General features: G+C 35.0%; 1 protein-coding gene across 7 annotated transcripts in view; it reads right to left on the minus strand.

Moving 5' to 3' along the window:
* TBC1D32 (TBC1 domain family member 32) overlaps positions 1 to 23,153 on the minus strand; it is an 89,802-nt gene that overhangs the window by 61,995 nt on the left and 4,654 nt on the right. For all 7 annotated transcript variants that reach the window (XM_054821980.1, XM_054821981.1, XM_054821979.1 and 4 more), the window contains exons 3-17: positions 21,063 to 21,224; positions 18,041 to 18,218; positions 17,328 to 17,399; positions 16,022 to 16,147; positions 15,050 to 15,128; positions 14,791 to 14,891; positions 14,642 to 14,703; positions 13,992 to 14,136; positions 13,190 to 13,249; positions 11,617 to 11,716; positions 11,204 to 11,341; positions 9,734 to 9,826; positions 9,353 to 9,495; positions 4,963 to 5,090; positions 3,618 to 3,819 (exon numbers count right to left, since the gene is read on the minus strand). In XM_054821980.1, coding sequence (XP_054677955.1) covers positions 3,618 to 3,819; positions 4,963 to 5,090; positions 9,353 to 9,495; positions 9,734 to 9,826; positions 11,204 to 11,341; positions 11,617 to 11,716; positions 13,190 to 13,249; positions 13,992 to 14,136; positions 14,642 to 14,703; positions 14,791 to 14,891; positions 15,050 to 15,128; positions 16,022 to 16,147; positions 17,328 to 17,399; positions 18,041 to 18,218; positions 21,063 to 21,224 — 1,789 coding nt within the window. The remainder of the gene's footprint in view (positions 1 to 3,617; positions 3,820 to 4,962; positions 5,091 to 9,352; positions 9,496 to 9,733; positions 9,827 to 11,203; positions 11,342 to 11,616; positions 11,717 to 13,189; positions 13,250 to 13,991; positions 14,137 to 14,641; positions 14,704 to 14,790; positions 14,892 to 15,049; positions 15,129 to 16,021; positions 16,148 to 17,327; positions 17,400 to 18,040; positions 18,219 to 21,062; positions 21,225 to 23,153) is intronic.

Below are 23,153 nucleotides of genomic sequence, written 5' to 3' on the forward strand. Positions count from 1 at the left end.
TGTGAAAGAAAAAATAAAATAAATATCTCCTCGTTGTTTATTTACACCATTTTAAAATTCCAGATCTTCCTCGTTCTCTTGTTATATATTAAAAAAGTAACAGTCATGACATTGTAATCTAATCTTTGGCACAGAATATGCTATTCCACTACATTTTTTATTTCAGAAAAGCTTATTTTTTGTTTTTTCCTTGGGTACAAGCCATTTTAAAGCTAGTACATTTTAAAAATTTTTATTAAAATTCTTAAAATAAAAACCTCTTTCTCTTTAACTGGAAATGCCCAAAGCAAAAAATCAGCATTAAAAAAAAAAAAATCAGAAAGCAACTCTTTACTTCTGTCACAGGAAAATGAAAATAACAGCCTCTGGAACCAACAACTCAATACCAAATTTATTCAGTAATTCTGCTAATTTTTATTTTTTTATAAATTATATATATCTATGTCAGTATGGATATAATTAGAGCTACAGACATAAAAATATGTATGTATTTATCTATATTTAATGGAGTTTCTAATTTAAATTATATTTGAAAATAACTGGTGTGAAAAACACTGTTTATTTAAGAAGAATGGTTAAAGCTGGTTTATGTTTCTAGGGATAAAAAGCATATTGCACCCCTCAAATGAAAGTGAGCAGTCATAAATTTACTCTCTTATAAATGTGATCTAATAAATGCACAAAAGATTCCTCTATTAAACTAGTCAGTTGTCCTGAATCTGTTAAGTTCCCCTTTCATTACAATCTGTACCAGAATTCCAGCAGAATTTGCCAAGAAAAAAATTGTTTCTCCATCAGTCTTAAAACGCCAGGAGACGTGTAAAATAGGAGGAAACAAGTTACCAGTTGTCCTGGTTTTGGCTGGGATAGAGTTATTTTTCTTCCTAGCAGTGGGCATAGTGCTGTGTTTGGATTTACAATGAGAATAATGTTGATAACACACTAATATTTTGGTTGTTGCTAGGCAATGTTTACATTAAGTCAAGGACTTTTCAGCTTCTCATGCCCTGCCAGCAAGGAGGCTCGGGGTGCACAAGAAGCTGGGAGGGGACAGGGCCAGGACTCAAACCGGCCAAAGGGATATTCCATACCATACGACGTCATCCTCAATATGTAACCGGGGGGAAGCTGGCTGGGGGTTTAGACTGTGACTCAGGAACTGCTGGGCATTGGTGGTCTGCGGGTGGTGAGCAATTGTGCTACTCATCACTTGTTTTGCATATTCTGTTACCATCTTCATTACTATTATTATTATTTCCGTCCCTTTCTGTCCTATTAAACTGTCTTTATCTCAACCCACAAGTTTTACAGTTTTTTCCCAATTCTCTCCCCCATCTCACTGGGGGACGAGGAGTGAGCACATGGCTATGTGGTTGTTTTAGCTGCCTGCCAGGTTAAACCACGACACCCGTCTAGCCATTAAAAAATTGTCACTACTGCTTGAGTAAGTCCATCATAGTCCACCATTTTTGCTACACTATAAATGGTGGAATATTTTATAAACTGCAGTTGTTTTAAAATTGAAAAATGAGAGAAAATAATTTAAAAAGTAATCAAGATGGCAGAGTTGCAGATGTGACTCTCCTCTACTAACTTGACAATTCCTGAAGTCCTGAGCATGAGGCCAGGTTGGATGGGGCTTTGGGCAACGTGGTCTAGTGGAAGGTGTCCCTGCCCATGGCAGGGGGGTTGGAACTAGATGGTCTTTAAGGTCCCTTCCAACCCAAACCATTCTGTGATTTTATGATTCCACTTCAGTCTCAATTTGACCTCCAAAGTGAGGAAATGGCATTTTTTCAGTTAAATGTTTCATGATTTTTTTGATTCGACACATTCAGCCTACTCATATGTGTCAAAACAATTTGTCTAAACAATGTTGTATACCATAATAAAGGATTTTAATGTGCAAAGAAGTCTTTTGTGCGTGTGCAAATGCTGTGGTGCTTTAGAGCAAATAACTGGAAATGCCCATCAAAAGCATATAACAGTCTGCCTGTGATAAACATTAAATACAGTAACAAGTTAGTTCAAGACGGACTAGTTAAACAATAGCAAAGCACAAAAAGACAGATTGTTGAATTATGTAAATTACAGCATGATTCAAGTGAACTAAACTCCTTAATTCAATAAAATCCTAAAGTTCTCAATGCAAGGAACAACGTAAGTTTCAAAACTAATGTTCTTTGATGAGAAACAGAGTTTACTGTGGTATAATTATCATTGTAAGTAATAAAATATTTTATTTTTCAATCAAAATGTATGCTTTCATGACAATATTCATATAAAAGCAGTGAGAAATACCCACAAGCTGGTGATTTAAGTCTCTCTCCTATTCATGTTCTATCTTTCTGATATTTTCTGCCTCAGTTTACATTATGACTGCATTTTTTATAGTTCTAATCATAATAAAAGCATACAACATTTGACAGGAAGAATAGCTCCATTCTCTTTCCCTTGTATTCAATCTCTTTCCTGCCTCCTCGCTTCCAAAAAGAATCTTTAGGTTTTTAGTCAATTTTTATTCCAGCTTGGTCTGATCGTTCTCTATGAATATATTTTGCAATCACTGGAGGTAAAAAGACATAGTTCCATTTTTCAGTATGAAGTGAAACAATACAGCTAAATTTTGGGTTTCCACTAAGAGTTCTAATACCTATAGTTTAAATATGCTTTCAGTTTAGCTGGAAGCCAAAGTTGAAGCTCTGTGTGCTACCCTTACCTAAATGCTGCCAATGTTATTTTAATGATTCAAACGTTTGTTTGAATTTTACTTCACTGTGAACTTTTTTAAAAACTGCTCTTGCAAAATCTGCTGTTATTTTTCCATCTTAACTGAATTTTTATAGTAATGGATAAGAATTTTCACACTCTATATAGCTAGCAGAACAATGAAAATAGAAAAGTTTAGTGAATAAAGTAGAGATCCTATACCTTCTTCAGTAAGTTTATAACAGAAAGCAGAATACGCAGAACTGTTGGACCAAAACTCTTTTACGCAGAAAAAGGATTAGACTAACAATCAAACTGAAGCTGAAGTACAAACTCTACACTCCATAAGATATCCAAGTGCACAGGTAAGACAAGAACTCCTGCCTGGCACTTCTCATTATGATCTCTTGAGAATATTGCAATGGCAACTAACTATTTAAGTCAAATATTTGGAATCTCCTTTTTTTCCCCCCTCCGTATCTCCCACCAAAGTTAACTAGTTTAACTTAAAAATTACTAAGACCACACCTCAGGAGTTTTTCCTTTCAAAATATCCCAAATCAAGAGTGAAGGCCACATCTGTGGTGGACACCAGCTATCATGACATCAGGTGATCTCTAGCGTCAAGGACAATGTTTAGAAAGGAGTTGATCTACGAATGATAGGTCTATTGATGCATCCTGAGAGTTCCTGGTTTAATCTTACGGCACAGAAGTCTCAAACTAAGCTTCTGCTAGGTTCACATACAAAAAGCAAATTTGAATAGTAGAACTTCATTTTTAGAACAATTCCAAGCATTATCCCACTACTTAAATATAAGCAACCTGAAGCAAAGAGCAACTATTACATAAGCTGAACCTGTTACAGTAAGATTTTTTCCAATCTTTCTAACACGAAACAAGATTTACCTTTTTCCAGGCCTCTCCGATACATTCATGCAAGCCATAAGGAATTAGCATCTGCAGGCCTTCACAAGTTCTGTACATCTGACGACATACAAAAATGAAAGCTCCTTTAACTACTGGCAAAATCTCAGATCCAGATAAAAGAGAAATGTCGTCATGAAGAAGTTTCTTTGTAAACTGAACAATTACATGAACAGCTGTAGGACTAGAAATAAAACAACACTTTTAAAATGTTGGTTTGTAGTCATCAATAAGCCTTGAAACAAATCCTCTGACTAAACATATTTAAATTTTTCTAGGGGAAAAGAAACTATGGAAAGAAACTACGACCCACTACGGGGGGGACCAACTATATTATAACTCGCAACAGCAGTCAGAAGAAAAGAAATGTACAGCAAGTGATTTTACTTTGGCTACAGGTCTACATAAAGAAAAATGCATCCATTGCCTTCCAGCCAGCCCATGCAGACATGAGCTACACAGGCTGTGTATTTTATAGGAGTCCAGTTGGTAAGAGTAACAAGCCAATAATTTTAGCTTCCGCTTAATCAGTGTTAAGGATATCACTACAATGCAAAATTTGTCCTTGCTCTTCCTTTTTCCTATCTGAGATCTCCTTCTGAAGTCTTCTAGACTTACAATGCAAAGGACAACTCTTTCTCCAAAATACTATCTTTTACTTCCAATTCCCCTTAAAAACATACGCAACTTCTCAGATTCCTCCACTTAGAAGACATACATTCCAAACATTTTCACGACATGCAGCTTAGATATTTTTAAAGGCTAGTCTCAATTTTACTGCCCTGTTTCAAGTTTTAGCATCAGCTAACCAAATACTACCCATAGGATCATACAGATCCTAAGTTAGGTACTGTGTTACGAATGTCAGTTTCTGATATGAAAATCTCTCTCTACTAGATGTAATGAAAAGTGAATGCTACATTAAATCTATTCTTTCAATAAATTAGGTTGATTTTTAATATTTATTCTGAAAACAAACAAACAAAAAAACAGAGAAGAGAGGCCTTTGGCCTGAACAGCAGCACTACAAATATAACGGAACTACATTCAGAGAAAGGAAAGCTCTCACATGAATAAGAAAAACAAGTAAACCATGAAATCTCCCTTAATAAAAGTATTCTTTTAATTTCCATTTCACCTGGTTATACATGTCTCCCTATTCATTCTCTAAAAAACTTACTACTTTACTTGATAATCAGATATTTTACTCTAAACATAAACAAAACATATCATGTTATAAATAAATGAAAAAAGAGAAAATGAATCTCATAGGACTAATGTAATTCATTGAAGTACTCACTAATACTATTCATTAATGCACTCTTACCTATCTTCTTTGGCTTTTTTTTCATTTTCTCCATAAAGAAGAAAAGAAAGACCATCTTCTACAGCAGCAATCCTTGCCAAAATATCAGCTACATCAATTAAAGTGGTTTCAAGATAATTTATACACACCTATTTGGAAGAAAGAAAAAAAAGGTTTTGATTCAATGCCTTCATGAAAGCTGTTTATTCAAGTCAAGCTTATGTATGCAGAACCTGAAGGTCACCTTTCTCATGATTGCTTAATGGCTTAAACAAAGTAAGTAAACAGCCTATGTTCAAATGCCATCACATAGAAATCTTCATCACAAATGGCAGTAATTGCCACTTTTAATGATAATGGCAGAAGTTCAATGACTGCACAGATATAGAAAACAGACATTTCTAAACTTTTTTTCTTTTCCCACCATGAATGTGGAAAGGCTCTTGATATGCCATCTAGGGGTACAAAAGCAATACCTGAATCAAGGTGAGAAACATGCTAACTCCCTCACTGCTGCATATGCACTGGCAACTCTTTGGCTAGGAATGGAATTCTAGTTCCCAAGATCTTCTGCACCCACCTCACTTCTAGGCTGCGGTAGGCCCAAACAGCTTTGGAATCATGAGGAAATTCTTCCCTGCTGGAGCAAAGCCGATGCCTTATTCACTTCAGAGCACTGACTCTGTAGGCACAACTAGGCTGTAATCAAGCAGACTTGAACATTTAACACGGGGATTCAGACTGTTTGGTCTGGTACCATCACTAATGAATGTACTACCCGAATTAATGCTAAACTGGCCATTGCTCATTAATAAGTGAAGTCAATATTCCAATAGTAGACAAGCAGAACATGGGCGGTCCATGAAGAACCTGTCAGGGAGTGGCAGGGGCAGGATGCTCTGCAAGGGATGAGAAGTCAGGAACTGAGTGTGATAACGAGACAGGTAGAGGCAGAGGCTTGCCATCGGATGGGCAGGCAGTCCTCCATACACAAGCAAGGCGAGCAGACAAGGTCCAGTGACAGTAATTAGGTTCACCCAACAGTCCAGATCCCCTCCACAGTGATGACGGAGGTCCAAGTTTAAGCCAGTGAGTCAGGGTCAGCTCCAGACCCCATAATCAGAGTCAGACACAGCCCAATGATCAGCATGAATCTGGATCTATAGTCACAAAGCAGGTCTGAGGTAAAGCAAGCGAAGAAGTCATGTCTGTGGGTCAGGGTTCAGATCAATGGGACACTAGGCTTCCGTGCTGCTACAACATAGTACAGGCAAGGAACGAGGACAAGAATCTCAGCTTAAAAAACACTCCTGAGTGGATGGTGGAGTGATTCCACACAGAGGCTTATTAGCAGATGCATCGCTGGGGGAATCTCTGCTGAGACTTCCTAGCAGAGCTTTCTCAAACAGCTGTCTCTGAGGCTGGACATCCACAGCATTACCTATGCTGGCCCTGAGCCCAGGCTGCCAAGTCCAGGGGAGGGGAAGTAATGGGGAGAGCCTGACAGTAGACAGCAGCTGTAATTCTGCAGGACTTACGCACTGTCCTAAAGGTGCTCACCAAAACTCTGTTCCTGTCCATATGCCTCAATAATTTGGTCATGAGATAATCAGAGTGTACCTTCACACCCACGGACTGAGAAACACTCCAGATTCCTGGACTTACACACAAATGTACTTACAAAGAAGAAGGACAGTTTTCAAAATGAGAACTCCTCTCTGGTAGCTCCCCCCTACCCACACCTGGGACAATAGAGTGTAGTCAGTGAGAACAGCTAGGGGGGATTATTGGTTACAGTAACACTTGTTAAATATCTGGTATGCCAGAATGGGGAATAAAGCACCACCCTCCTGAAGTTGAAGTCCACTGCTTAAATCTTTTCCACTCTTCTGTTATTCATCAAGGACAGCTGGACTCACAAGAGAAATTACTTTTTAAAATGCTATGCAATCCAGCTCCTACTTTTTCTTTTACAGGCAGTTCTGTATTTTATGTAGTGCACAGAGGAAAAATAAATTGTCTTCCTACTTTAAAATGTAAGGAATTTACTATTAATGGCAGTGATCAAAGTAACCCAAGAGAAAAATACCATTTTTACTTCATTTTTTTAGTTAACATTTTCAGTGATACAGAGGGTTAATCTCCCTGACCTTTTATTTTTAGTTTACTGGGCATCATTGTTCAGGATTCTAAGAAAGGAACATACTGTGCTGTCCCTGTTTCTTTAAGAATGTTATTATTTTGCTTTCCCTATGCAACACCAAAAACACCCCAAAACCATGGTACTTTTTTTAAATGTGAATGCAATGTTCTGCACCAGCTATGCTTCAGCAGCAACTCAGAGGCTACAGAACCCAAAAGTTCAATACTCCTGCCCACAAACTGATCCTTCTGACAACTCCTGCTGATAGCCACTGAGTTTCTCCTCTCCACTACACATACACAATACTACGCTGCTTAAAAGGCACATAAGGCTTGCATATATCTGAGTGAATTCAGAGATCAAATGTAAAATAAGAGCATTTTGTTTGCTCATTAGGCCCACCGTACAACCAAGGAGCCTGATATACAGCTCCAGTGCTACCTGCCCGCCAGCGCCAGCTGAAAAGAGATGCATGCATGGCCATAGCCTTCCTTCTGAGGTAGGCATGGTCCAGCATTAGGATTCCTGGGAGTCTAAGAAGTGCCAACGATTTGGCTGGGAAGCAAAACATTTCAAATTCTTGTAAAAGAGGAATAGGGTCACTCTGACTTGGTCTACCTTTCTAGCTGTTGGTTTGCCAGACGCAATACAAAACAACTTGCACCTTCATTAGAACAAATACGCCACATTCCAGATTCGCAACACATAACCAACCTACCACAGCTACTGTGCATTAAATATTCCTGAACATGACCCATTTTTTTTAAACAGACCAGTTACTAAGTCACAGGAGGGCTTACAATTTGTTAAGAGTTCAGCTACCTACAAGAGACAGCTGAGCATGGCAGAAACAAAAAAAAAAAAAGGGAAGAACTGTTAAACATTGAGATAATTTCTTTTTTAACTACTGATGTATAATAAAGAAGAGACAGTTGTATACACTTTAGAATACCGTGTGACCAAAGAGATTGCCTCGGGGATTACACAGGCCTCCATCACAGCAAATAAATGAAGTATTGCCTTAGTACTGTTTTTAAATTTGACTATCAGTGTTCAAAGCATATGTAGGCTCAGTTATTTTTTTGTACTTGAAAAAATTTGCACTAATTTTTTGCAATGTAGAGTAAAAAGAAGATGACTTAAAGTGTTAATCTTGCAAAAGCAAGATAGATAGCCTTATAATAAAATGTATAAGTAATGTTACTGTACTCAGTACAGATATCCACAGAAGAGCTAAATTATTGACATCATCAAGTTTTTGCAGGACTATGGTTTTAAGCTTTACAGAAGTACATACTTTGAAATATTTACTTGGAAACTGACTGTTTAAACTTTTGAAATAGCATTGGAAAAATTTTGTATAGGTAAAAATATTTTCAGTAGTTCATATGAAGAGTCTTTTCTAAAAAATAAACAAACTGCACTGAAAAAATGATCGGAAGGATACTGACAAAATTCAACTTTAAGAACCTAGATGAGGTATTTAAATTAGGAGCTCAGACTGTCTTTGCAAGCATGAGTCTCAGGAAGTAAATTCAAAACTTCTTAGCCATTAATTGCTCTCAAAGTCTCTTTACGTAAGACAGCTCAGGCTCCTCTATGGGCATCTCAAGACCTCCAGCCTCTCTGTCTTGAGACTTACAGTCACCTAGGTCAATTAAATCATCTCAGTCCAAACAAAAACATTAGGACAGACTGAAACTATAACTAGATTTTCCAAGTACGTAGAGGTAGATAACGTTTCCCAAGATTTTTACAATTCTTATAGAAGTGTTTAAAAAAACCCAACAAAACAAAAAAACCCAAACAAAACCTTTTCCTTTTAGCAATTCAGAAAATAATAATTTTCCATGAAGAATTATGTATTTTACCTATACTAATTATTGAGAACACTTAACTTCAGGTTGCCAGCTGAATTTAAAAAGGAATACAAGTAGGCTGCCTTTTAAAAAGCAGGTAAAGCAAATAAGCATCCAAGAAATATCCAAAAGACACAAAAACATTGGAAGAAAAAAATAAATTAAGTAACATGACTTTCCCAAGGGAACGGTCTCACTATGGCACAATTTTTGCTACTATTCACAGGATTTCAAGAAAACCAAGTTTGTCAGACCAATCATGACAGCCTACACTATTTAAGGCATACTATAATAGCTAATGTAGAAAATACAACAGAAGTTACCATGTGTCTAAATAAATCTTTTACATAGAAAATACAGAAAAATTACAATATTCTGTAGATTTAAAATTTGGAAGACTACTACAAACCTCTGTGCCACTCAGTAAACTTTGAACAGGGTGAAGTAGGGCATCTATCACTGCATCCGTATATAAACATTCAGCAGTACATCCTGTTTGATCACAAAAAACTTGCAGAATCTCCATAACAAGACTTGCTGGAGAATAACTGTCTGGTGAACACAAGAAGTATTTGTTTATATTTTAATGTACACAAGCATATCTACATGGCTTATGTAGATGCTTCTGAATTATCATTTTATTAAGCACTGATTTAACACAGAGGGGAAGAAGGAAAGGGAAGAAGGGAAGAGAAAAATCTGCACAAATAGCAGACTCAAAACTGCAAAAGTTACCACGTGCCTCATTATAATTATATATAATAGCATATATTAAAATCAAAATATTTACCTGTCTGCGCTGCCAAAGCTGTCTTTGGGTAACTTGGAGAGTAATAAATAAGCTGAGTAAATAATACCAACAGATCGGTTATGGAGACACTATCTATTTAAAAAAAAAAAAAAAAGGAAAGTACTCTGCAAAAAATGCCACTTTAATTTTACAACTAAAATAGATTTTGTAAATATATGTAAACAATGCTATGCTTTATGGAGGAAATCAACATATGTACAACTGATAAAGCAAAGGATGTGCATGTCCCTGGGTCTCTATCAAGGTATTTCATGATCAACTTATAAGTCTTGATCTTGCTCCCAATTTAGCCAATATTCATTTTACCATGTCTTCCACTGAAACAAATGGCAGCCAAAGTTTGAGAACGCTGAACACACATGGCTGTAGGAAAAAGCATTACCTTGTTACTAGATTAAGTGAAACAACTGGAAAAGAGACAAGCTGTCAGACAACTCTTCCTCAGGTCTGAAACAAAAACAAATATGTAGCTAAATGCAGGTTGGGAACTATTGCTCCAAGTTTAATGTAATTATGTTAATAAGTCAGTTTGTGAGGAAGGGGTGCTATCTATGAAGCTGAGAAGGACACTGTTAAGATGACAGTGAGATTGTTACTTTGTAGGGCAGAGAAAAAAAAACAACCATCAGCAATGGATCAGTGCTTGAATGGTGTTATACAGATAATCCATAAATGACAAAAGCACTTGATTAGTAGATTCTTCTTCCTCACAACTGCTCTACATTGGATCTATTAAGTCCTGATCCTCAAACCTAAGGGACAAAGCACCTTCAAAAGACAATTCTCAGAATTAGTATCCAGTGATGTTTTGAATTCTACACTGAATGGAGAGATCAGCATAATGGAACACTACAATTGCTCTCACACACTTGCATTTGCCAACCCTGCACAATGTATCACCATATGCAGATTTCTCTGGATGTCCAAGGGCTTTTCCATCTCCTATCTTCTGTTCCTATTAACACCTCTGTTCCACAGGTACCAGCCTTTTCCTCTACCATTGTTTTACATTAATTATATTAATAGGTTAAGCTCAGAGCAATGGTTTTCAATTTGCGATTAGCTTGAAATACTGATTTTGTTTCACACATGAAAAAAACAGTTTTGGTCCCTGGACATGTCTCTTTTCCAACCAATTGTATCAATTGGTTTGACAAAAGGTATTACTCATATCTAGAAAGACAGAATTACTTACACACTAATCCAACTCTGCTTCAACATGAAATGAATACATTAAATGTAAAAGTGATCTATTCAACCACATCCAAAGATTAAAAAATTGTGCTGATGCTCCAAATGACCTACACCATCTTTTAAGAAAGGTTTCCAGGCACAAAATTGCTGAACAGAGTATTGTCCTGTAACATCCACAATATTGCAGTGGAAACATATACCAAGTATTGATAAAGTGTTACTCACCAGGTTCTATTTTCCTCAGCCCTCCCTTACCTTTCTTATTTTTCAGCTGTACTGGAAAGAGATTTCGGCCTTGCTTATAGATCAACAATCTTCCTAAAAGGCACAGCGAATGAACAAAATAGATGTACTGCAATTCTGGTCCAGTGTAAGAAAAGTTCTGCTTATCACCTTTAACAATAAAACCAAAAAATTAGAACTTGACTCTTTCAGTCTGCTCTACAGTACTTAGCTACTACCTGCAACGTACATGGATCATTTTGTACATAAAGACAGACAACTTAAGTAACTAACCACTGCTGTTAGCGTTCTCTCAAAAGACAGACATACAATATTTTGAGAAGAAAAAGCACAGATAGAATGTTTTCCTCTTGAGGTAGCATGCTCAAAGACCTACTGAATGTGGATGTACGTGCATATAATGCAAGACATGCAAAGATACTCACTACGGTGCTGCTGGGAGAAGTCATTGACTCTGGAATTTTTATTAACAGCTGCCTTGCAAAATTCAAAATAATCAAGACATTGCTGGACAGCTGCATCAATCTGTGGGGAAAAAAAAGCACAAAATAATAAAATACCTGGTATTTTACAATAAAGTCATTCGCTCTTATCCAAGTACTGTCCTTTAACACAAGAACCTAAATATCTACTTCGTTGCAATTACCTTATGTTTCTGTGCTTTGTATGGGTTAACCAACAGGAGGCAAAATTTTACAGGGCTATTAAAACACATTGCCATTATTACTACATTACCATACTACCAACTCTATAAGCATTAAGACAATCTATAAAAAAGAGTACAGAGAACATGCAAGTATTTTGATAAGTTAATGGCAATCTGTAACTGCCGTATTGTCATTACTATGGAAGATTTTAATTTTCCAGACATGAAAAATTTTGTCTTGAACACACTTACTAAACTGTAAGTTTGGTTTTTGGATGGTGTCAGTGCTCTTAGTGTTCTTTGTAGATGTATTGTATCATTATCATAGCATTATCATCAAATCAATGTATATAAAAGTTTAAAAATTATCAGCATGGATTTAGAAATGAATCAGAAATATAGCATATGAACAAAGACGTACATTTAGATTTATTACAGTTTGGACCTGCTAGGATTGATTCACAAATATAAGTAAAATATACAAACTAACATAAAAAAAAAAAATCAGTTGTTTATTCTATGTTTATAAATTAGATTAGACTACCCTGGTAATGGACTTCCTATTATACTTTTTTTGTTGCTTGGAACATGCTTTATTCTATGCTCTGTTCTATGCACACAGACAAACAACACAAACATCTTTTATAGTTGTCTGTATCCTTGTCCCCCATCTTAAGGTTTTATCAGTTACATATATATTTTACATTATATTTCATTTGTATTACAAGATTTTACAAAACATAGCCAAAGTCCTGTCTATATGAATGTATCTCACATCTATATTGATCTTACTAAAACAATGAAACTTCCATCCCAGTGAAGAGATCTGTCCATATAGAATGGACAGAATGCAATGTGATAGGATTAAAAACTACATTACTAAAGATGTTTTCCCAGTTTGATTTATTTTGTTGACACTTTGAATCCTTAATGCTTCATATCACAACTTAAAGAACACAATGGCGGTTTTTTAGTCTCTTTTCATCAAAAATCCAAATTCAGCACAGAGTTTTTATATTTTTTCACGCACCATTTACTATTTTTATGCATTTTCAGAATTAATTCTAAATATGAATGCAACATACGGAATCAATAAATAATATTCCTAATTAAACACCTGCTATAAACCATCCAAATTTCCCCTTACTCTGAGCTGGTCACGTACCCTTCTTTGCATTTAACAAAGATTCATTTAAGCAAGGAGAAATTAAAAAAAAATTAAATCAAAAAGCTCATCTAGCTAAACAACATGGAACAGCTCTGACAAAAGGGGAAAAAGGAAAAAAAATGCTCAAACCACAATGTGAAAGCAAGAACAAGTTCCAAGTAAATTTGCCTTGGGAAATACTTACCAAAGATTTATATTTCTTTTCCAAAAGCCTAAATACCACTGTTCTGCTGTAATACGCATGCTAAAATGACAAAGAAGACCTAATGTCAAATTCAAACACATAAATTTCATTTTTTAATTAAGAAGTAGAAATTATCTCCAATTCTGTTCTATTAGGGATCTTGTGCATAGTACATATTCAATCTATTGAACTCCAGCTTGTGTAAACCAGTATTATACTCAACTGAGCCTTTGGTTTGCAGTACATTTAAGATGACAAAAAAAAAATTATGTCATTAGTAAAATGTGTAGCAGAACATACAATAAACAGAAAAACAATAGCTACGCTAAATGTTAGACTACATGTTTTGACATTGCCACGTAAATCCTAAATTATAAGTTTACACAAGGTAGGCTGCAAAAAGCTCAAATGTCCACTGGAGGTTAGCAAGTTGTGTGCAGCATATTGTATGCATAACTGTATTTTCATGCTCATCACTTCTTCCAGAAAAATATTCGCAACTCTTGATAGCTGTCCATCAATTATGACAAAGGGACTGAAGCCCCAAAGCACAGTAAGTTCTCAGAAATTTTATGAAAACTAGTAACTGAACAGAAATGGAGGAGGAGAGCAGTGTTAAAGGGCAAAAGACATAAATGCCTGAAAAAAAAAACCCCCAGACCTCCTTAATTGCAGTGCTCATTATAGGTTGTTATCAGGTCACAATAGGTCTGTGATAATAATAGTCATAAATCAAACTTTTCAAAATACATGTCAGACAAACAAGTTACGGGTTGTTTTTTTTTTTTTTCTTTTTGCTTACCGTCCACTTTTTAAACCATACTGCTTTGATATCTAGCAGAGCCAAGAAGTAGACTGGACTCAAAAAATCTGGAGAAGCGGGATGATTAGGCTCGTGTTTTACTGACAAAAGCGATAAGGTACTCTCTACTACTTCTTCCATGTACCTTATGACACAAATAGGAAAAAATGAACAGAAAACAAAAATCTTTTAAATCTTCCCACCAGTAATACTCAGGAAAAAAATTTCTAGTAAAACATCATTGTTCAGATAAATCATAAATATCAACAACATTATCTTTAACTTGATCTTGTAAGGATATTAATTCTTTGTGTTACCATGAATAAAACTAATAACAACATACATGTGTATTCTCCTACATGATTACGTATTTTATTATACTTGTTACTTTGTAAAACTTCCAAATTATTTTTGTTAAAAAGCACTTGGAACACTTCAAAAGGTAAATAAGCAGCTTAATATGACCCATGACTACTCCTATGCAGCTTCCCTATTCCACTTTTGCCACTCTCTATTTATATCCCCCCCTTATCACTGGCCAGTCATCTGTACATCCTGTAATTAACCTTTTGCTAAAATTACATGCATCTAATTATATGTCAAAAATCATTACATTAAGAAACAGTGACAGGTTTTTGAAGGTGACATACTTTTCTGGATGACGAATCCAGGAAGAGGGAGCTTCCTTTTGGTACTCATTTAAAAGGCGGACCTGAAAACATAATTATTAAAATTAAAAAATAAATAATGCATGATGTTTCAGTAATGACAAAAAAAGGTATGGAAAGTTCATTTATACCTTTTTAAGTAAACGATTTACGTCTGTGTTAGATATATCCAGACCAGCTGAAATACGAAGACAATATTCTCCAGAAAGAAAGTACAACTCCAAGTGTCTGGCTAAAAAAAAAAAAAAAAAAAGAAAAAACCCCATCTCGCTTCCATGACAATAGTGGCAAAACAGACTGCATTATACAGCTTCATTATAAAAGTCAACTGATTGATATTCAGGAAGCACACAGAATCATGAAGCCTTAAATGTAATTAAATGCACATACCTAAACTTGTATAGACTTCTCTTGTCATATTAAATGGAGAAGAAGAAAAGGTTTTTGCATAGAACCTAAGAATTTTCTCCTAAGGGAGAAAAAGTAAGCAATGTATTAAATAGTCATGTAACTGTGTATTATTATTGCACAATAATCAATATGCAATGGCATTATACTTAATATTACATGTTGCTCAGATATCTCTACAGATGTGAAACATATTTTATAAAAATATACTGTTTGAGACCACAGAAACCTCCAGTCCAAAGGAAATTTTACTTGAATACTTTAACTGGCAGCACCAATGCAAAACCTCACTGAGATAAAAAGCAGCAGATTGGGGAACATTACTGTACTTTTCCATTAACATTAATGTTTTTATGTTATTAAATGTACCAAAGACTCGTAACTAGCACTGTTTCAAAAGAAACTGTAGACCTTCTAAGCTGAAATACATGACAGCAGCAGGGGCACCTTTCATACTTATTTGATAATCACTTTAAAATTCAAAGAAAAAGAAAACAAAGCTTAATTGGCACAATAAGTAATCTAAAAGCTGTTTAAGTAACTGCCATTTTTTCTCATCGATGCCTGTGTAATATTACTATGTATCATTTTCTCATCATCATGGAGCATATACCTGACAAACAGGAAATGTTAATATGACAAGTTTTGCAGAAGTTTTGACTTTTTCTTAACATCTGTTTGCTAAAAGACATTCAAACCTCTCCATTCCCATTAAAAGATATGTAAACAAGTACTCCAGTCTCTAAAAATCCTGTTGTAATCCTTTAAATCAAGACCTACCGGAAACTTACAGTTCTTTTACTTCAAAAAGAGTTTATCTGATACATACACAAATAATAAAACGTTTTGGGATGCTGCTGGACAACTCATAATACATATGTAACTTCTTATTCCTCTTCAGTACTCTTTACTAAGGCTACATATCTGATAACGAAATACAGAACATAAGCTTACACTGAATGCTGCATCAGGATCTGACAGAGACATCGTTAGATGCTTACGCAGATTTGGCCAACTCTCAGAGTTCAGTATATCAGAGGGAGGGGCAAAGCAGAGTGTCTGCAATGCTTCTTGGCGAACCTGAAGTGGTCAAAAAGATAAACAATACAAATTCATTCACAGCAACCTCTCAGATATGTAATTTACAATATAATTTGGAAGGAGGAAGGAACAGGACTTGACTGTAGAACAGACAAGGAATTCTAGAATACTTATCCTCTGCTATATTTGTATGGTGATTTAGACAAAACACTACATCACCGAGAAAAAAAACCCAAACATATATTTGAAGAAGCAACAAAACCATTTTATCAATACTGGATGCAAGGACTATGTTCTACTTTCTGCTTATAATAAAATATTTATCAGGGAATACAGGAAACTATCATCAAATACTACAAATGTGCCTAGCAGCTCGCTAAAAAGTCAGCAAGGGAACGTGGAAACGGAATTACTAGACACTATGTTTTACTGCTGAATTTGCATCAGCATTATAATCTAAATAATTTCAAATAATTGTTTTTTTATTTGTAGACAACTGTAATCTGTAGTAATTTCATATTACCGAAACAAACTGTAGGAAATTTCAACAATATTTAATAGCATCAGACTTTTTACCTGGTTGTGCAAAAAACTCGATCACAATGTTAATACCAGTTCCATCTACCATGCCTTTTTCAACTGCCAAACAATCCTAAACAAATCTTACTGAGACAGCATTCAAAATGATGCTTCTCCAAGCTTCAAAAATATCAGCAGCTGGTGCCGACTGGTGGTTAGAGACCCAAATTAGTACTGCCACTGACAGGAAGGCAAACCTAATTTGGACTTTATATATTCCATCTGGCAGCGGTCTCTTGGCAAATCAGCAGGCATCTCTCTCTTCTCATAGGGGTAGCAGAAAGGACAACATGGAAGTTACGAAGAAGGGCAAGGGGCACATAAACAAGACAATAAGCTTCAATAACTTTTTCTCTCACAGAACAACTTTTTCCAAATTAAAAATGCCCATCTCTAGCACATAAACTCCTAACAAAAAAAAATAAGATAGTTGCTGAAACACTAGCTTTTGAACCAGATGGTTATGAACAATGAAATACTGCACTGCAAAGCAGTTGCTGCACTGAAGCCAAGATATATGAACCAACAAAGACAAGATTCCAGTTAGGTACACATGAACCCTTATGTACATACAGTTTGTTTTCCAATATGCCATAAACATTCATTTGTATTAACATTTTATTTCTTCTTTGAAACTTACTTCCTTAGGCTGAATAGGGTCAAGTCTTTCTACAAGCAGCTGCAACTGTTCTTGACTCATGAACGTATAACTCTGTAATACACATTATGAGATTATCATTAAAATATTTTATTAAACTGAACAGCAGAAGATTAAAATCATCAGTCTTTCTGATATCTAATTTACTTTTAATAATTAGGACTTCAAAATTTATATTAATTTTACATTAAAGTCAACATTCTAAATGTTTTCTGCCGTTTGCCCAAAGTTAAATTTACAGCAACAAAATTCTCATTCCATATTTTGCTTTTCTTTACTTAAAAGTTTCCTGTATCTTTATAAAATCCCTCATAATAATTCATTCAGTAAGTAATACAGCATAGTGCAGCAGTCTGGAAATGAACTGCACATTACTTGGTTCCTAAGGTAAAATCACAAAAAGTTAGATGATGTACCGCTTTTACCATTATTTTATCTTTTTTTATGCAGCACTTGCAAAGGTACTTTAGAGCATATGGGCATCATATTAATCTCGTATATGCTGTCTAAAGGTTAGACAACTAGTATAAGCTCATACTTTAGCAAAGGAAAGGTAACGAATTCAGTTTAGGATATATCAATGATAGCAAGGATGAATCTTTTTCTAGGGCTGCTTCTCAATGTCCACTGACAGAAACTTAACAATTTTGCAGTACCATGCTTATTTCGTAACATAGAGAGAAAACACACTGTACTTGGTTGAATGAGGAGTCACTGTCAGAACAGTTGTCTGTATCATAGCCACTCTGATGTTCTTTCTTTGTTTTACTATCCAGCTCCTTATTACGCATCCGATCTTCTTCAAACTTGTTAATCAAAGATTCTACCACAACCATCATGACATTCTTCAAGGCATGCATCATTTCCCTGTACCTTCAAAGCAAAGATGATTTTAACATTAAAGCGTGTAAAAATCACTATTTTTTTTTTTAAATGATCACTAAATAGTGAATAACTGAATATGGCATAATGCTACTTAGATCCAAACTCACTGACTTTACAGAAATGAATGTAAAACAAATGCAAATCCAAAATGAGCAACAAAACACGTATATACCTTAAATGTTTCAGAAAACTGTATTTTAAAATAATAATAAAATTCCTTTTTGCCCTTCTAAAACTATTCAGTGAAATACTGCTAACATAAACCTGTTCTGAGAAGTTCTGAAGAACGAACAATGTGAATCCACCAAAAGGGAGAATCTGTCCCTGAGAAAACAGGCCAGTTCTCATCCTTGTTACTGTTTGTGTTTCTTGAAGTTCAACACCCAATTTTTCTTCTGCTATAAGCCTCAAGCAGAACCAATAGAAGAGAACACATCATCCTGATTCAAGATCTTGAGTACAGGTCATGCACACAAAATAATTTTATTTCAGCAAAGCCAGGGTTTTTCTAAGTTACATAAATTAAATAATAATAGCCACAATGAAGCAATTCAAAATAAAGCTGCTTCAGAAAAACATCCTATTGTAAAACGTTGATATTTTATTTCAAATTATTTTTTACTTGAAGGCTTCTATAACTTATTTTACAGTCAAAGATATAAATTACCATATTATGCTTTAATATCCTCCTACCTCTCAAATTAAAAATATGATACATTTAGTTCATTGGAGCTTCTTCTCCAAACTTTAACAAGCACAAGAACCCTATGGTCCTGATCCTCGAAATAAAGAGGCACAAACAGCGTAATTTAAAAAACAGTCATCCTAACATCTATTTTCTAGGTGAAAATAAAAGCCAAGTGTAGTTGATTAAGAACTGCTTTTTAACATAAATGACTGTACTATGAAAATACAGAACATATCACTAAGGAGTTAAATTCCTTAACACATTTTTCTCCATAAATACCTTTAAGCATACTACCTACCACAGAAAATAAGTAATTGCAATGAACAAAACTGGAACCTTGAATGATCTGAAATGATATCAAGACCATCACAGCGAGACCAAATAATGCTCAGAGTTCAGATGCTTGCAGACGTGACAAGAAAAGGACTCTGTAAAAGAATGGCTCATAAAACATATCTGTGTACTTCTAGGTAAGAAACCTTCTGAAAACAAACAGAAAATAAAATCTTCTGGAACAGAAACATACACTATTTTTTAATTCATTTCTTACCAAGGAGACATAGTAAACAGTAGGCATCACTGTAAAATCCTAGTTCCACTACAGAGTCAGAGATTAAGATCAGGCAATAAAAGTGAATGAAAAAATAGTTCAGCTGAAGTAGTCTATAAAATTTTTTTAGTGGCTAAAATATGAGAGACAAAAATTGTGTTTTGTTTTCTTCCTCTGCAACACATAAAATTGATGACTGATGCAAAAGTAGTGGGGGGTTGGTTGGTTTCAATGCTTCAATATTCACCATTCCAGGTGCTCACTTTTCACTGATTTCACATTGTAATGGTTCAACCTCAGTAAAGCTCTCATCATGGCTCTCTATGACAATTAAAAAGAGAGAGGCAAGGACCTGGTTCACTATGATAACAAAAGTATACTGTCTGTTTTAATTAAAGAAAGAATACTTTTAGAACTGCTTTAAGCATTATGATGTAGTTAGATTTTGTACAGGAATTCCAAAACCAATATGATGCATACACTAAACTTTTCAAGTTTTACATATGTTCTGGAAATAACATCTATATATACTAAAATCTATTTTATAAGTACTACTGATTACAGCTTTAAAGAATCAGGGACATTATCTGCCTTTGCAAATTCCAAATCCAAAACATGAAAATTCAGTAAGAGAGCTACCAGCCTCTGTATTCCAAGGAAAACTTATTTTAACGCCCACAGGAAGATGAATAAAGTTAGCAGGGAAGAGGTGACTAAGAAAAGAATTTAACTGGTACTCACAGAGCTTTTTCTATTTAACGTTTCTTTACCAAATACAGTGTTCAAAGCCAATTAATCTGGACCACAGACCCTGTAATATGCTGATATGTGGTTTTGCACACCTACTGATTTCTGGCCATCTAACAGTCTGAGTCAAAAAACCTTTGATAATTATACTCAGCTGGTCCACATACCACAATATACATGATACAGACAGCACTGCAAGAGTATCTTTACATGTACACTAAAATACAAAGAAAGATAGCTCAAACTTCAACTTTTAAACCAGTCAGTGAAATCAGATCTGTCTAAACACAGTACTCTTACAAGACACCTGGCTAGATCCCAAGGAAGCAATTTAAAAAAAATACACATGTATTCCAATTGGGTTTTTTTGGTTGGTTTGGTTTTTGGGGGTTTTGTTAGAAAACAACCTTGTCATGTAGACTCTCCATTTATATCTAAGGAAATTATCAGACTTTAATACCTGATAAAACCAATTTTTCCTTTACCTAACTTCCATATCACAACTGATTTTAATTTGCAGCTAGTGAAATAGTATGAAGTAGTGATTCTTCTCGCAAATCTTACCCCTGCCCAACTCTAGTCCTAGATACCTCAAAAACTTCGTAGATTTGCTACCAATCTTTTTATGCAATAGTTCATAGTCTTAATTCCGGAGTGAGATGAAGCATGACAAATTCCAATGTAGGTGGGAATATCTGAATTGCTTAGCACTGATTTTTGAAAGCAAAGAATCTTTTTTTTTACCCATTGGTTCAGAATTTATTTTTTTCAAAACAAGTTCTGGAAAGGAGAAAGGAAGACAAAGACCAAGAAGAAACAAAAATGTGAATTACACGCATACACTCACTCTTTTGATTCACGGGTCTTCTTAGTAACACGTTGGACAAGCGTGTCATAGCCGGATACTTCACCCTGATTTTGAGCAGAAGTACATTTTTCTGTTTCTTCTTCAATCACAGATCCCACAGTATTATTTATATATTGTCTAAGGTATTTCACAAACTCATAGCTGTAACAAATATACAAAATTAAAATGTAACAGATTTCTTTGAGCTCACTGTCAAACATTTTTGACATTATATTAACATTTGTTATCTTCTCTCCCAGCAGACCTGTTGCTTTAAGGTAAGGGTTTATGACTTGCAGAGAAATAAACTTCAACGGTGTAAAAAAACCACAAGAAAGTTTGATTTTCTTTAATATGGTCATTATCAGCATATTCCAGGAAGAAACAATACCATAGTTTCTAATTTCCTTTTGTACTTCTAAATGTAAAAATCTACTCAGACAAAAGGTTAGGGTTTTGTAGACAAAAATCATAGAATATCAAGAAATCTCAGATTTTAAATTCCAAAAGAAACATTACTTGGAGCATCCTGAAGATAGCACTGTCTTATGGTATATCCACCTGGTATTATTATTTATGCAGTATACATACAAAATGAGAAGAAACACAGAAAATACAATTCATAAATTCTAGTGTATGAGCATGTCTAAGGCTTATGAAAGTCTGTGTGTTGTGACAGTACGCAGATCTCAGTCAAACTGACAAACTAGCTGTCTGATTACATGTGTACGTTAAACATAAGGAAATTGGCACTTTGCACTCTTAATACTAGACAGTCATGGAAACTTGTTTAAACACAAGAATAAGCGGAGGAGGACTTCAAATGAAAGACTCTGGCTGGGTCCTCAGACTCTGTATTAGCTACAGAAATTTCTGAAAAGTGGTGCTCAGAATATATGAACTTTTTTTTGTTAGTCTTCTGATTTGTATAAAGCACAAGGCAAACAGAAATACACAAAAAAGTAATCATACATAAACAGTAGATGCATCGTTATCTTTTCATTATATCAAGTGCAGTGTGCAACTATTTTGTGTTAATTTGGATAAATACAGAGTGAGAAAAATTCAAATAAAAAAGTCAGTTCACTGTGTAGGTAGAATCCAAAGCTATAAAATGCAAACGTATGTAAATAAAAGCAACTCTTACAACAGGCAGCGGCTTTTGCCTTTTTTGGATATTAATAAAAAAACCTAAAAATCAGACTATATTCAAGATACATTAAAAAAATAAGCACAGAAATTGGTCTTGTATAATGATACATACTTCCTCACTGGATTGCCCACCTCAAGTTCCATCAGGTATAACAGTCTTTTTTTTGGTCTTTTTTTTATTTCTCGTTTCCATTCTTACATCACTTTTGTTCTCAATGAAAGTAAAAGAAATACATCTCAAGAAAGATGCAACTATGTATATCTGTATTTTCATTTGTCTTCAAGGCTAGGTTTTTACTTTTGCAATAATGAAATTGCACACGAATCTCCACTGAATGAAAGCTTTCATAAAACTTTCTCCCATTTGTTTTATGACAGTAACATCTCCAGGGTATACATTTTTGCAGTGACTGCTTTGCTCTGAAGTACACAGCAATCACATCATTACTCATGCCACTAAGTTTATGTCTGCTTGATGTCCTAGCCTTGATCTTCTCTACCATTCTTCCCCCTTGAACATGTTTTGTAACAAAGAAGTGTTTCAGCAATGATAGAACTACTTCTTCACATGCAGAATCAAGTCAGACTGATGTGGTTGGATTTATAAAGGAAGCACCGGGGGGGAAAAAAAAAAGTGTTCAAAAAACTCTAGGACTTTAAGGAAAAAATACAACATAAAACATGGTACTTATATAGTTAAAAATCCTGATTTCTACTACTGCACATACATTTTGAACTTGATTCAATTTTCCTTTTAATTAGCTTTCTGAGGAACCTGTATTTCTGTCTTTTCTACATCAAAGTGGGAACAAAGGATAAAGTAAGGTCTCAAAATCTGATAAAATTACTGAGGTAAAATAACCATGAGGCAGAAACAGCACTGATCAAAATGCTGAGCTGAACTAACCTATCAGACAATCCAAGAGCACACACTACTAA

This window comes from Grus americana, chromosome 3 (genome assembly GCF_028858705.1).
Source record: "Grus americana isolate bGruAme1 chromosome 3, bGruAme1.mat, whole genome shotgun sequence".
NCBI lineage: Eukaryota > Metazoa > Chordata > Aves > Gruiformes > Gruidae > Grus > Grus americana.